Source organism: Dipodomys spectabilis, unplaced genomic scaffold (genome assembly GCF_019054845.1).
Source record: "Dipodomys spectabilis isolate Male_0828 unplaced genomic scaffold, ASM1905484v1 ptg000032l, whole genome shotgun sequence".
NCBI classification, from domain to species: domain Eukaryota; kingdom Metazoa; phylum Chordata; class Mammalia; order Rodentia; family Heteromyidae; genus Dipodomys; species Dipodomys spectabilis.
This window is the reverse complement of record NW_024870709.1, coordinates 788,284-804,680: the sequence shown is the minus strand read 5'-3', so window position 1 is coordinate 804,680 and position 16,397 is coordinate 788,284. Positions and strand designations below refer to the sequence as shown.

The window sequence follows — 16,397 nt, the reverse complement described above, 5'->3', positions numbered from 1 at the left end:
GTTGAACCATAGACTTTTTATTACTCAATATCAATCAGATCAGATAAAAACCTTTAGCAGTTTAGCAGGACACAAAATTAATGTCCCCAAATAAGTAGTTTTGGGTACACAATGAATAAGAAGAGAAGACAATTAGGGGAAAAAATTCTATTTAAAATAGCTGCAAATAAAATTAAATGCTTAGGAATGAACTTAACTGAAGAGGTTAAGGTTCTCCATAATAAAAATTGTAACGAAATCAAAGATGTCGCCAGAAGACAAGACCTCTCATTTTCTTTTGATTGGGTCAATATTGTGAAGACAATATACAAATATAATGAATTATCTATCAAAAGTACCAATATCATTCTCCACAGAGAAAACTCAATCTTCAAATTTGCATGCAAGCACAAAAATCCTTGAATAGCCAACACAATCTTGAGAGAGAGGGAAAAATTAAAAACACACACACGCAGAAGGCTGGATGCATCACAATACCTGAATTTAAATTCTATCTAAAGCCATCATAACAAAATCATGTTGGTACTGGCACAAAAACAGATCTGAAGGCCAATCAAATACACTATAGAAGAACCAGAAATAAATCTATGTTCCTGCAGCCCACTGACTATTTTACAAAGCAACTCAACATATACATTGGAGAAAAAAATATATTCTTTAATGAATTGTGCTGGGAGAACTGGTTATTTACATGTGAAAGACTGGAACTGGAACCTTAGCTCTCAACATATACCACCAATAACAATTCAAAATGGAGCAGTGACCTTAAAATCAGCCTTGAAAAAAATAGGAAAAAAAAACACTAGAAATTACTGGTATAGAAAAATCACTTCCTGAATATAACTCCAATTGCTCAGTAAATAGAAGTGAAGATTGACAAATGGGATTCTATCAAGCTAAAATACTTCTGCACAAAGGATATAGTCAGGAGGCTAGAAATGCAACTTGAAAAAAATGGGAGGAAATTTTCTTGACATCTATACATCTAACAAGGAGCTAACAACATGAATATGCATATTCTCTCCCAAGAATCAACAACCCAATTAATAAATGGAAAAAGAATCTAAAGATGTACTTTTCAAAGTAGTCATATGTATGGTAAACAAATGAGTTAAGAGATTCTCAACATCATTGGCCATAAAGGAAATGCAAATTGAAACAACACTGAAAAAGTTGGGCACCCGTGACTCACATTGTAATCCAAGCCAGCCTGAGCAGAAAAGTCCATAAGACAATTTTCTTCAATTAACCAAGAGAATAAGTCAGAAGTAGAGCTGTTGCTCAGGTGAAAAGCTAAAGCATGCTTTAGCAAAAAAGCTAAAGGAAAACAGCCAGGCCCTGAGTTCAAGCCCAGTACTGGCACCAAAACAATATCCTGATTTGCATTCATTCAGATAAATGCTTATGAGTGGTGTTGCTGGGTCATAGGGTAGTTCTATTTTCAATTTTTTTGATAAACGTCCATGCTGACTTCGATAGTGGTTGAACTAATATCCATTTCCACCAACAGTATATTCTCCCCAGCATTTAGTGTTGTTGCAATTCTTGATGACACCCATTCTGCGTAAAGTGAAATGAAATCTCAATGCTTTATTTTTTGTTGTAAAAGCAAATATCATAAAAAGACTGCTACATAATTCATTATATGTCATATATTGTGGTAAGAACTGTCTGTACACTAGCTTTTCCAGTCCTTAGAACAGTTCTAGAATTCAGGCACTGTTGCCATTCCTATTGAACAGATAGAGACTTCATAAAGCATAAACAGTGTGAAGTTTCACTTGTCTGAGATCCCACAATTCTCAGTGGCAGAGATTAGATTCATATATAGCTAACTTTCTGGTTCTGTCTGGACCCCTGTATCCTCCAACTATCATTGAGATGCTAATAAGTACATCTAAAACATGAATTTTTAATGAGGTTAAAGCATTATAGAAAGTATGAAGGACACACACACACTCTTCCCATGTGGAACTAAATGCTGGTCAGAAGCTATTCCTCGCATTTCTTTGTAAGTACTTTCTAATCCAAGCTTCCACATACTGAGGCTTACTGCTATTTTGACTTGCCAGTGAGTCAAGTGCCAAGCACTGTGCATGAATATCACTTATTTAAACAAGCTCTTCGCTTATTTGAAATTCATCCAGAACGTTGGAACAAACTAGGATCTTTCCAGTGCTATAAATGGTGGTAGAAATTAGGTTTGGCAAATGGAATAGAAAAACAAATGGAAAAATATCTAGTACTGAGTAAGTGCTAGGTAATCACACTGTCACTCAGAGGCCTTGCCTCTAGACCTTTTGTTTGTATTTTGTGAGATACGGCCTCAATAACACTGGCTCAGCCTAGTCTCAAACATTTAACACTCCTGGCTTTTGTTATCTGAATAATTGTGAGTCCAGGTATGTACCACCAGGCTCGGTTGAAAGGTACTCTTAAGGTATATAATAAAGCCGTATCTAAATATCACAAAAAATATATGTACATATTAATGTTTTTATTTTGGATATAAACTATGATGTTATAGCTATCATAATAAAACTTTTTGCTAAAAAGTACTGACTCCTCACTTGGACTCAAGAATTAACAAAATCAGGCTAAAAGCCTGTTTCCATTTTACATCTGTCCCCTGGTCTTAAAACCCCACATCAGATTCTTGTTTAACTCTGCAGGTAGATGTGTTATTCCCCTTCATTCAATAGAAAACCCACTTCTGAGGGTCACATAATCCTAAAATAATGCACTGGTAAGATGTACAATAAATAAGCGATGAGAAGTTTGTCATTTCGATATTTTATTCCACTGTTTTCCTTAGTTCACTTATGGAAACATTCCACATACAACTCCATGGAATTTTTAAGGAAGCATATTATAAAGAGAAACAATTCAGCATTTTTTGACTCTAACATGAAGTTGTTGCCTTATAGCTTCCATGATTTCTTTTTGTAACAATAATATTAAGTTCATTTTGCAAAAGAGGGGTTTAAGTCTAAGAGAGGCTGAGAAAAGACTACTCCTAAGTCTACAGTGTTAACACACTGTGGGTTTAAGATAATTCCTTCATTTGGCTCTCTCCAAAGCTGGTTCTCTTTATGTATTACATTTATCAGTCCTTGAACAAAATGTTTAGGGCTTCTAAATTCCTTAGCATACAATATCTTTGATTTTTATATCATATTACCTCTACTTAACAATTAGAAGGTAATATATGAGGAAAATGAAATGTATCAGATTCTGTATTCTGTTCCAAGTCATAAAGCCAATGAGACAGAGGAAAGAGCTTAAATCTATATCCTTTTTCTCCCTCCTCTCCCATGTTGCCTTATAACATAGTTTTTCTATATAACAAAATTATAAAACCTGCTTTTGTACATAATTTGACATCAGCCCAATCATTTCTCAATTTCAGTGTATCCCTTTCAGGATACTAAGGAAGGCCTCTGGTATGTGAGTCAGTCTAGTTTTTGCACATAAACCTTATAAATGTTATATTACTCAGACACTTACATGAGTACCTCATAAAATTTGCTTTGGAAACTGTAAGATGAAAATTTTCTACTGTTAGTATGTGTTAAAACATTTGGACTTTACACTACAAGCAATAAGATACTCTGACAAAGATGATGGATTAGGACATGTTGGCCCTTACATTTTTCAAAGGATTAAGATAGGTGTTTGGAGGATAGCTGGAGGGACAATATTCTTTAGATATTGGCACAAGAAGTAAAGATATTGTCACCCATGTATACATAAGATGAGATGAAGGTAAAAGTAGAAAGCTTGAGAAAGTCTTCAGGCCTACTCAAGAAGGGATTCCTTAGGAAAAACTAGCAATATTCCCATTTCTGTTTGATTTTGGAACACTTACGGGTATTTCCTAGGAAAAAGAGCAGTTGATTCTAGGCTATTCTGTGGAATACAGAGCCGCTGAATTTTATTCTCCAAGGAATTCAGTTCAAACTTTGTTTCATTTCTGCTGCTATGAATATTTGACCCAAAGGGGACCTCTTGCATTGGATGAATTAGCACTTAGGTTTAGAAAAATAAAAAAAAGACTTTTCAAATTAGTTGTTAAAGATTTTATTTCAAACGCAAAGATTAGTTTATAAATTAAAAACTGCTTTAAAAAGTCTATCCGCTTTCTCTGAAGAACATGAGTTATGATGTCTTTGCTTTTCCTCCTGATTTTTTTAGTTGGTTTGAAGTATCCCCATTATGAATTGAAGTAGAGACTTTACCCACATCCTGAATGGTTTACTGGTATAATCATATAAAGCAGTAGAAAATTCCTGGTGTATCAGATATTCTTCTAGAACATTAACTACTAGAATTAAATTCATATTATTTCTCAGGGGTTGAAACTTACATTAAAATATTTTAAAATGCATAATGCTTATAATGAATAAATTTTAAGAATATAAATTCTGTTTACCAAATGTTAAAAACATCATTGAATCTAACAGCTGTAATGAATATTGGCACTGCATTTTTTAAAGAACACAGATTCTATCTTTAAAATGGAGAACCAAAATTGTCAGTTTTTGAAAAATAATAAAACAGACAAAAAAACAGTGAATGAATCTCACATAATTATAAAAGGGAACGATTTATTTATAGAAAAGACAATGAAAATAACATTTACTATAAACACTCAAAATTTTAAATTGTATTATCATTTACATCAAATTTGGAAGGAAAATAAACATAGCATTAATACACATCACTAAAACTCAATAAATGCAAAGTAAGAAAAGTTATCTTTGACAAAGCTAAACAAATAACTTGGATACTGGAGAAAATACAGTTCTCATAGTACAATTCATTTTTGTTGTTGATTTTTTTCTTGTTATGAAAATGACACTAGCATATATAACATTTCCCTGCTAGTCATAGTGCTAAAATCCCAAACACTATCCTCAGACACTTATTGAAACATCCCCATCATATTATTACATGTCAACATACATCTTACCTTCTCCACCCACAAAAGTTAAGATGAAAAAATTTACTCTCTTGAAATTGCTATTTTTTTCCTTAGATCATATTTTTCCTTTTCTTTTTAACATAATGTTGAAAAAGCAATTTGAAGTAAAAAAAAAAACTGTGACAAAATAGCTGCTTTTTAAAAAATGTAACTGTAATATACAGGGAAAGAAAGTCCCCTTGAGAAAGTGCATAAAGAGTTTAGGATTTCTAACTCCTAGGCTGAAAAATGGGAGTTAGACAGCCACATAGATTCCTTTACACTGATGATTAAATCCTTCATTTAAACCTTCATTATTAAAAAAAAGCACATAAATCTGCAAGCTGTTTTTAAACAATATCAGACTTCTTCTATCTTATTCCCAGTAAAGCAGCCACTGGTTTCTATTTATACAGTGTAATAGATGGGTATTTTGCTTTAAATAGAACTATATAACTCTATTTGCCTGAGATATAAACATTATGTTCATCTACAAATATAATGCCACGACAGAGAGAAATCGTGGTTGTAAAATAACACAGTCTTTAGCAATGTCGTTTTAAAGTGGCTGATAAAAGGAAGAGCTGCGTGAACAATTTGAGAAAACAAACGAGCCCCTTTCCCAGAACAATCAAAGCAGGGTGCATAACGTCTCATTCGGCTGCACGAGTCTGGAGAATCATAACTAGATGGTGCGCAGTCCTGTGATTAATGGTAGGCAATTAAGAATGGCAAATCAAGGTTCCCAGGGCCCATTTGGGTTTAGAAAAGAGTGGACCTGCAGGCACGGTTTCATAGGCAAAGCTTAGACACAGACACGCACAAAACTACACATACTGACTTTTGGAGTAGATGCTGGGTGACTTCTTTTCCATATGAAAACTCTTGGGGGTTGTGCGGTGCGATGGGACGGAGTACCTGTAGCTGCTCTTCTTCTCAGTGCAACAAAACACACAGCAGAACAGTGCCCCTCCGGCCAGCAAGACCAGCGCCGTGGTCCAGCCTATGTAGAGGGCTTCCCCCAGCTCCCGTTTCTGAGCAGCATCCACGATGGGGTTGTAGAAGTCTCTGATGATGGAGTTGGCCACCCAGCTCACGGGGATGAGCACCACGATGCCCGTGATGATGAACACGATGCCAGCGGTCAGCAGGATGCGACTCTTCACCCCCTCGTCCTCCCCAGTGCACCGGGTGCACTTCATGCCCAGGATGGCTGTCATGAAAGCCAAGAAAGACAGCACCGAAGCCGCACACATCAGGCCCCGGGATGCCTGGAGGTCCGGAGTCAGAGCCAGCAGGGAATCGTAGACTTTGCACTGCATGCGGATGTTAGCGTGTCTCATGCAGTTCATCCACAGCCCTTCCCAGAGGTTTTCAAAGACCACGATGTTGCTTCCGATGAAGGCAGACACTCTCCACTGCGGCATGATGGTGACAGCGACCGTGCCCACCATGCCCACGCCCCCGAGCACCAGCCCAGCGATTTGCAAAGCATAGGAGGCCATTATCCTCTGACTTTTTTTTTTTTACAATCAGACCAGAATCCTGAGCCAGTTAGGTAGGATTGCTCCGAAGCAAGAGTCTCTGTGCCTCAGGAGAGAACGGTTTTCTTTGTACTAATCAACTGAGAACCCAGTGGTTTTTCTAGCGAGAACTGCTTTGAGATCCTGTGTTGGCTAGTGAGCTTGCTTCCACCCCCTGCCCCCCCCCCCCCCATACACACCTCATTGACTCCAACAGGTAAACTTGCAAATCAGGTATTACAACTTTCTTGGCCAATGAGAGGGGGTGGGGTAACTCAGGTGTGTCTAAACCAAAGAGAGATACTTGGAACGGCTGGATGTGCATAGAAACACTCTTTGTACTTCTCCTTTTTCCAAGAGACACCCTTATTGTGTTTACCTCTCAGCGTAATTAGGAATGTTTGTACAATCGTCAAGAAATGAGCCAACCCCCGTGGAAGACAGCCCCCTGTGCAGGGATTTCTGATGCTCCAAGTAAGAGCTGCCAGTGTCCAAAGGATAGAATAAAATATCTTCCGAACTACAATCCTCAAGGTCTGTTAAAATGCCAGCGTGAAAGGAGAGTAAGGGATTGATGGATTGTTCAAAGTTGGGAAACCACATTCCTTGGGACACATGTGACACACGGGCTTGATTTAATTTGTCTCCCACTTCAAAGCCAGCTCAACCAGAGTGAGATGAGTGCACAGCTTGTGCCAAAAGGGGCAACAACCATCAGGCTACCGTAATTAAAGACGTGAAGTTGTTTTCCTCCTTGGCCCCAAATATGCACTCTTTTCTTGTAAGATAGGAAAATGACTTGTTGGTATTTTACTAAAAATCTTCACTGATAGGGAGAAAAACAAATCCTACCAACAAAACAAAACAAACAAACAAACAAAAACTTGATTTTCAGATGTGGCAAGCACTACAACACTTTTTTTAAAATGACTTAAAACTTTGTAATTTGTTTGCTTCTTTGGGGACTGTGTTCTTTCTTACTGCTTTGTCTGAATAGGCTGAAAGCTAGTGCTCTGCAGATGGTATAAGAGTTGAAAAGTCTAGGCAAATACTTGGATCTCTAGAGAATATATATATACATATGTATATATATATGTATAGTTGTCAACTATAGTCATTGATTAAATTCAATTTACCTGCTAACCAAGTTTGTCTTCCCACCTGTAATACGGTAGCTTCAGGAAAATATAACCTTTCTAAATACAAAGCAATTTAATACATATTCTCCAAATAAAAATGGTAACGTCAGTCATGTTAAAATGAACGTCTGTACCTAATGCAATTTCTCCTGGACACCATCTTGGGCTCTCTTGTCTGTCTTTCTAAACCTCAATCCAGCCTTCAATTTCCTTTTATCTTTTCTATATGAAAATGGGATTTAAAAATTTACTGCCTCTCTTTTTTCCTGTACTACCTCGAATCCAAATTTGAAAGGATCTGCTCTTTTATTATACTTTCAAAGTTTAATGGTCCAAAAAGGGCTGGACAGTTTATGGAGATTACTGGAGGAAATAATCCACAAAATTCAGCATGGTATAAAGGAAAATGGGAGATGCCAAATTAAATCATCTTCTTAAAAATTATAAAAAGGAAATGTGTAGTAATATAAGTTGTTAGCATTTATTATTTTGAAAATAATAAATAACTTAAATCTCATATGTTAAATAATTTCCCTATTTGTTCACCTACTTCTAAATATCTGGGTGCTCCATATCCTTGTGTAGAAAGTATTTTCTTTTTTTTTTTTTGGTAAGATTTTTTTTTTTTTACTGTGAAAAATACCGTATAGAGGGGTTACAATTACATGGGCAAGGAAATGAGTACATTTCTTATCAAGCATTGTTGCCTCCTCCTTTGTTTCCCTTCCCATCCTTTCCCATCTCCCCCTCCCCCCAAAGTTGTAAAGTTTTTTTCAACATAACATCTTGTACATCTCATTGTTGCAATGGGTCCACATGTGTCCCTATTTAAACAATTTGTTTTTTCCCTTCCCCTCCCCAAATTATACCAACATCAAATACAGTGAAAACAGGGGTTATACCATAAAAAGCAATAAGGAAATCATCTTATAATATGTTAGAAACAATCACAAGAAAGAAAAAAAACATTTCAGTCCTTATCTTGGGGTTCATTTCACCTAACATCAACTTACCTGACCGTTTCTGCTTGTCTCAGACACATACTAGTAACTGCAAATAAGGGAAACCATGGGACCTATGTTTCTTTGGGCCTGGCTTACTTCACTTAATATAATTTTTTCCAAGTCTTTCCATTTCCTAACAAATGGGCAATGCCATTCTTTCTGATGGAGGCATAGAATTCCATTGTGTATCTATATCACATTTTCTTGATCCATTCATCTACTGAGGGGCATTTGAGTTGGGTCCATCTTAGCTATGGTAAATAAGGTTGCAATAATCATAGTTGTGCTGGTGGCTTGGCAAATGCCCAAAAGTGGGATTGCTGGGTCACAGCGGAGCTCTATGTGGAGTCTTTTGAGGGACCTCCATACTACTTCCAAAGTGTTTGAACAAGTTTACACTCCCACCAACAATGCAGTAAGGTTCCCTTCTGTCCACATCCTCTCCTAGAAAGTATTTTCTTTCATCAGGTTTTATCTGTCACAGATTTGTGGCAGATGATACAAATGTATCATCATTGGAAATCATTGGCACTTCAGAAAAGAAATGTAGAATTTGAAACAGAGTTTTCATCTTTAATTGCCAATCTGAGAAAATGGAAATGGCTGACATAAGTGAAAAATTAGAACGGAATTGGTTGAAAGTGACAAATAAATGCATACGTGCTTAGAATTTATTAGCCCATTCTTCTAAATTCTCATATGACATATTTCCTAGAGTTCTATCTAAATCTTGTTGCACAACCACATTAAAATAGGGAAACAGAATGGAAACAGATGTTGAAGTACCTAAATGTTGCGGCCTTTGTTGGAACTGCATGGTGTACAATTTAACCCCTCTTCCCTTAGACATTGCAATTTCCTGGGAACTTAATTCATGCAAAAATATTTTCTTCCTGCAAAAATAGAAAGTACTTTGCTACTGAAATCTTCCTAGTGAAAAATTAGGATCGGTTAAAAAAAATAACTCTCTGTTTACATTAGAATAATTACAGTGTGAATTGTAGTACATCATTAGGTGAAGTCAGAGAGCAATCCAATTAACCCCATAATATTTTGAAATAGCTATGTCCCAAATGTCAGAAAAATGAAAAATAATAACCAAAAAGAGTAATACCAACTATGCTAGAGACAGAGACAAAAAATCACAGAAAATAACTCAAGTTCATTTTTTACCTATTTTCTGTCTGACTGAAAGGATAAACTTGGTTTCAAAATTCAGGTTCCAGGGATGATTGGAGATTCAGATCAATAATATTTATTTTTATAATTCTTTTATTTAGTACCACAGAGCTACACAGGCAGATTACTCTATAATTGCACTTCCATTACTGTGAAGAACCAAAATGCTACCAAGTATACAAGGTAGAAATTAATGTTCATTATGTTCTCCTCTCCTCTCCCTCAGGGCCTTCTCTTTGGTCTACAAAACAAGAAGCTCCATTTAAGTTTAGTAATTAAATTTACTAAATTAAATTCAGCCCTGATAACTACATAACACATGCAAATGCTTCCCTTCATATCTGATAACATACAATGTCACTCTCCGACTGTCCTTGTTTTTGTCAGGCTCAGACTTATTTTCATACACACTAGCCTTTAACTTACTCCAACTCTTCAGTATGAGGACCAAGAGTGGCTGCCAAAGCTATCATATTGTTTTCTCTCTCTCTCTCTCTCTCTCAATTCTTGATTGGCAGTTTTCACATGCTATTTGTTTTTAATTATTGTTCACTGTTAATGAATTGTACTTGTCTGACCTGAGCAAGCATGTGAACAAATCAATAGACTTCTTTGTTTTTACTTCCTAAGATAACATTGTGTATTGCTTCATGCATTTCTTGAAACACCACCCTGCTTGTTGTTGATGGGCAGCTGCTCTTTTTTTTTGTTTATTTTTTGGGTCCGGTCTTGAGGCCTGAATTCTGGGCCTGGGCGCTGTCCCTCAGCTCTTCAGTTCAAGGCTAGCACTCTACCACTTGAGCCACAGTGCCACTTCCGGCTTTTTTCTTTTTGCTTATGTGGTGCTGAGGAATCAAACCCAGGGCCTCCCGCATGCAAGGCAGGCGCTCTACCACTGAGCTACCTTCCCAACCCCAGGGGCAGCTGCTCTTGTAGTCTTGATACTCCAAGTGCTCTATCTACTAACAGTCTTCCAATTTTGCCTCTTCCCTATGATCTGTGTTCAATTCTTCTTTAAAAAGAAAGTAAACTATTTCTTTTATAGAATTGTCTAGTATTTTACACAGTTCAGTTTGCTGTGATAAAAGCTTTGCCTATAATCTGGCTGAATGAAAACAGCAGACAATTATTTCTACTTTCCTGGTGATTGGGAAACTTTTAGGCTAGAGTGCCAGCATGAGTGAAGTTTGGTGAAAGGACTCTTCCTAATTTACAGAAGGCTTTTTACTGTACCTTTATATGGCAGCTCTGTTCTTATTTTCTTCTAAAGACACTTGATACCATTTTGGGAGCTCTAATATTCTGATCTCATCTAAGCCATTGCCCCTCAGAACTTCAACCACTAAATATTGTCACAATGGAAATTAGAGTTTCACTGTAGGAAGTTTGGAACTCCACAAGCATGAAGTCTATAGCATCATCCAGTTATATCTAATCTTACTGTCACAAGAGTTCATCAACATTAGTAAAGATATCTCTTTGGTCCAAGATAAAAAAATAGTGCTGAACATGAATAATAAATATGGAAGTCATGATTATTTAAATAACATTACTATGGTTCAAATTTATGTTCTTCAAACTGAGTAGGTAGTGAATCATGATATATTCTAGGAGACTGGTTTGTGTGTACATTTGGTACCTTCAATAAACCTAGGGGAATAAGTCAAAGATGTATGTGCTTTGTGTTTTGTTCATGCTCATTTAATGAGTAATGTATAAGGACTGAATTAATATGAAATACTTTAATCATAATGATTTGAGGAAAAATTTCAAATGTAATACTAGTTGCTGTTTATAAAAGCATTTGCATAATATTAAATATTCTCTATTGCATACACTTCTTATAGCCTTTTACCTTACATTCAAAACATTCCTAGAAGACTGAGGTCAATTCCCTATTAATTGAATACTTTAAAACTCAAGAGAATGTATATTTTCTTTTAAGCACTTAGCTTTTGCTTGCAAATTTGCAGAAATGAAACATAAAATATTTTGTCTATAGAATTTACTATTTTCCTTCTTAGACTTAGAAATAGGGAACTTTATAATTTGATACATATGGCCAAAGTGAATGAACAAGTAGTTTTCAACATTGTTTTCTATGACCAGTACGTTTGTTGTAAACAATTTGCCAGGTTAATATTTTTTAATTCACTGAAGTCTGAAATACATATCTGTAGATGTTCTTTGCAAAACAGTTTACACTAAGCAGATTTTACAGTCCACACTGGAATTGTAGCTTATTTAGTTTCCATAGCATCTTTTCTTATGTGATCGCCCATTCTTTAGCACTCCTCTCTATTTATATTATTTACTTTTTTGTTTATTTTATGTCATTCCTGGGGATTTGTACCCAAGGCCTTTACCACAACACCTTAAATAACTTTAGGTTATGTTTTAGATAAGTTTTCCTGTTCTGTCCAGAATATGTCCTAAATTCCATCTACTTCATGCCTATTGCATGGCTGAATTTATACACACACCATGACACCCACCTTGTTTGTTGAATTGAGTCTTTCTAACTTCCTGCTTGAGCTAGCTCAGAGAATTGTACTTCTCCAAATCTCCCCATCCTGAATAAACCGGGATTATAGGTATGAGCCAATTGTGTCTGGTTCTCTTCTTCCCTCTTGTTAATTCTTTAATTATACCCTAAGTCATGATATCTAACTGACCACCACCAAATATGTAGTTGTCTAAAATAAACACTAAATCAAATTGAATGCAGCCAAATGATGTTTCCATTAACTAATTCATTCAGTATAGAAGAAAACTTTATCTTTTATATGGAGCTAGTGAATAACAATGGCACAACACCAAACTTGTCTGTATTAGTCAAGTAGAATTATTCTTTTCAGTGACTCATAAATTTTTTCTTTCTACCTTTGATGCAAGACCATCTCAAAAACCACTTACATAGCTGGGTGCTGGTTCTCACAACTGTAATCCTAGCTACTCAGGAGGCTGAGATCTGAGGATAGAGGTTCAAAGCCAGTCTGAGACTTTTATCTCCAATGAACGCTGTGGCTCAAGTGGTAGAGCGCTAGCCTTGAGCTGAAGAGTTGAGAGACAGTACCCAGGCCCAAAGTTCAAGCCACACAACCTACAAAAACAAACAAAAAAACATTTACATTGCACTAAACTGCTTTCCACATTTACCTCTTGAATGTACTTGAAAAGCAAATCTTAGAAATTTTAGAAATCTTACATAACATTCCAGTCTTCTGAAACATAGAAGGGGTTGCACAGCTTTGGTGATGAGAACCCAGTGTCTGTGATAGGAATCCCTGGCCAGGCAGTGAAATATAAGTGCTACCAGAAATAATCACATCAGATAACGAACCATATCCACACAGAGTCTTTCCATACTTTCATTTTGAGTTCATGGTAATTCACAGCCAGTTTAAGTCACGGTAATTCAGTAAAATATGGACGGTAATATCCTGAATATGATTACCTAATGTTATGCTAATTCAAAGACTAGTTCAATTATTATTCAATTATATAGTTAGGATTATTAAATGTTATCTTAATTATTCATGTTTTAAGATTCTTAACCACTTTTTATTTAGACAGTAATATCATGCCAGATTTACTGAAAAAATCCATATAAAGTTTGATAACTAGCTCATAACTTCACAACTAACAGGGAGAGGGGAAAATTCTGAATGGAACACAAGTTTGAACAAGGTCTTGACTATGAGCCACAGAATCTTGTAGCACTAACACTACACATACCCAATTACATGAACCAATGAGCAGTATATCTCTTGTAGCATATAACTTTGGTAGTGTGTAATTATGTAGAATAGTGCTCTGTATATTGTGAATTTTCAATAGTATTTTGAGTAATGTGAAAGGAGTTAAAAGTATGTCTCCATTAATGGTAGCAAGAAGCCAGTGCTCAAAGAGAATCACAGGACAGCTATTATTAAAAGAGAAGAACACAAGTGGGCATGTACATGAGCACACATACACACACATACACACAAGTTCTTATGAGCAAACAATGAATATGGGAACGTAAGAAATGACTTTACCTTGTCAAGTCAGAGTTAACAGGACAGGCAAAAGTAATTAAGCAGGCAAATAGACCTAAGCCATGTTACTGATTAATTTACAAAACAATTAACTTTCCACTTAAAATTCAAATTAAGATTCTGTCTGCCTTAGGCTACCAGTGTTTGCAAATTTTAATGGGGTTAGACATTAAGTGTCTTACTTAAAACCAACTTCAGACCATACTGAGTAAGACCATTATTCGAACAAATGGTGCATGGCATTCTTGGTCTTTAGTTATCAAAGACCAGAGAAAATATTACAATATATTATTGAACTGATGAATTCATTTTCCACAGGAATATGAGGAAAGTGAGAAGTTATTTAAATTCTCATCTTAAATATTTGCAGAGATTCTGCACTTAAAAAAATTATTCAAGGAAATAGCTTATATCTTCTGAACACTTCCGTTCATTCAACAAGTATAATACATACTACGTCTTGTGATAGACTGAGGAAGAAGATACAGGCCCTGTTGTTGGTGATTTTATATATATGAACACTGAGGAGACCAAAGAGGAATGAACTTTTGGGTCAATTAACTCTTCACTCAAGTCATTAAAAGCAATAATAATAATAATAATAATAAATATTGCACAGCTTTAAAGAGAATAGATTTATCTATTAAATCACGAGAACCAACGGTTGGGCCCTTGGTCTTTTACACATATATCTGATGGATAAAGTTCTAAGAACCCTGTTGAGGCTCTTCTATTATAGCACCTGTGTGCTTTCCTATCTTCCATTATAGCAACTGGACAGACTCCAGACTCATGAAGAGCAGAAGCCTGGTTCTTTTGTCCTGTCTCTTCTCAGTGTTCACCAGCATCCATAGAATGCTGGAGGTAATTGTGTGCCAAAACATTAGGGTCATAGGTTTGATGCTAATCTAGCCAGTTGGTCTTGCACTATTCGTGGTAAAACACTGGATCAATGAGCCAAAGCATTCTTTACATCTTGAAAAAGAACAACCTTAACTGCATAAACCTAATAGGTTGTCTAAATCCTGCAAAAAGCAACTCCACTGGGAATGTCTGTTAAATAGAATCAAATAACCCATCAATAGCCACTCCTGGAAACCAAATCACATTCAGCAAAGAAAAATAAGTCTTTGGTCACTGGTTCATTCAAAACTAAGGTTTCTGCTTCTCTTTCTCTAACCCATGGTCCTGCTATCTTCTTGGGGTCTCATGTTATGGGGACCTGTACGAGATAGTATGACTGACTACTGGAACATTTTACTTCAGCTGGACTTTTGTTCTCTCACACTGACCAGTATTGCTTTATCTCATTCTTGTGTTAACAAACTGGTTGGTCCTGCTTCACTAGACCTCCTTCCAGGTCGAGAATTTTGAATGGAGAAAAATGCATGCCTTGATTTTGCATTTGGGGTCAAGAGGGGATAACCAAATGGATCTAAATGATCAAGTAGTGTATTCTTCTTTATTCTATAGATAAGAGGGTCCAAAAGCTCCAGGAGAGTGTAAGTGCTATCTCTGCTCCATTTGGTGTTGCATCTGGTACTTTCAAGAGCCTAGAATGTAGAAAGCTTCAATATTTGTCTAATATCACAAGACAGTGTTGGGATCTCTGTGCCTGAATTCTTGACATTGCTTTGGTAACTCTTGGTAACTATGACTCCATGGCCAAGGAAAGTGCCTATTGTTTATTTTTATATTGCTTTTAATTATTATTATTTGCTGTTATTTATTATTATTATTTGTTTTTGCCCAAAAGCTTGCAAGTGCTATGGGAAAATGACTTTATTTCTTCACTAATTTCTTGCCAACTGCAAGAATACTGCCTGGTTCAATGCAAGAACTTCGTAAATATTTGACAAATTAATTGATTAATAAATAAGCTATATAATTTAAAGTCATTTTAGCACACAGGAATTAAAAAAATCTGCTTTATACAGAAATTAAGTAACTCTTTTCAGTCTTTTCTAAGCAGAGAACAACTTATAATGACACTTATCTGTGGTTCTAGTAGTTCCTGAGTTTGTTTTTAACCTTTTAAGAAGGCCTACTAAATGTGTTGTGATGGAACTACACACATTTAGTAGGCCTTCTTAAAAGGCTAAAAACAAACTCAAGAGCCCATAGATTTTGCTTTAGCACTATTTGAATTTCCTAGGTATGCCTTATAAAATCAACATGTATTTTCTCATTTATTGTATCTCTCTTCTCAGGATTTAAATTTCCATTTTTAATGTTCAGAATAACAGTATTGGAATAATTCACCTACAAGTATCATATCAAATATCAGTGAGCTAGTAGTAAGCGGCTCATTTTAATATATCAGGATATTTTTAATTATAATGACTATTCTCTATACACACTAATATAAAAGTAAAAATCAAAACAATCAGCAATTAGCAAAAACATTCCCTATAGTCTAAATTTTTGAAAGAACTTGTGGGTATATTTTACACATATTTTCACTAATGAAAGATTTGTTGATCTGCTTCTTTTAAGGTATTAATTGTCATCTTGCAAAACCTTAGTATTCATCAGCTATCTTTAATTAT

The 16,397-nt window shown here is 35.7% G+C and overlaps 1 protein-coding gene across 2 annotated transcripts; it reads right to left on the bottom strand.

Moving 5' to 3' along the window:
- Positions 1 to 822: 822 nt before the first annotated feature.
- Cldn8 (claudin 8) lies at positions 823 to 15,771 on the bottom strand. 2 transcript variants are annotated; one of them, XR_006147063.1, is made up of 2 exons: positions 5,232 to 6,625; positions 823 to 833 (listed from the first exon to the last, which is right to left on the bottom strand). XR_006147063.1 is itself a non-coding variant. In XM_042677020.1 (2 exons), exon 2 carries the CDS (start codon positions 6,466 to 6,468, stop codon positions 5,791 to 5,793), a length of 678 nt encoding a protein of 225 aa, XP_042532954.1. In that variant the 5' UTR covers positions 6,469 to 6,478; positions 15,758 to 15,771; the 3' UTR covers positions 4,588 to 5,790. The 2 variants fall into 2 exon arrangements, 1 of the variants encoding a protein (XP_042532954.1); XM_042677020.1 differs by lacking the exon at positions 823 to 833 and adding an exon at positions 15,758 to 15,771 and having other exon boundaries at positions 4,588 to 6,478.
- Between the last annotated feature and the right edge of the window lie 626 nt (positions 15,772 to 16,397).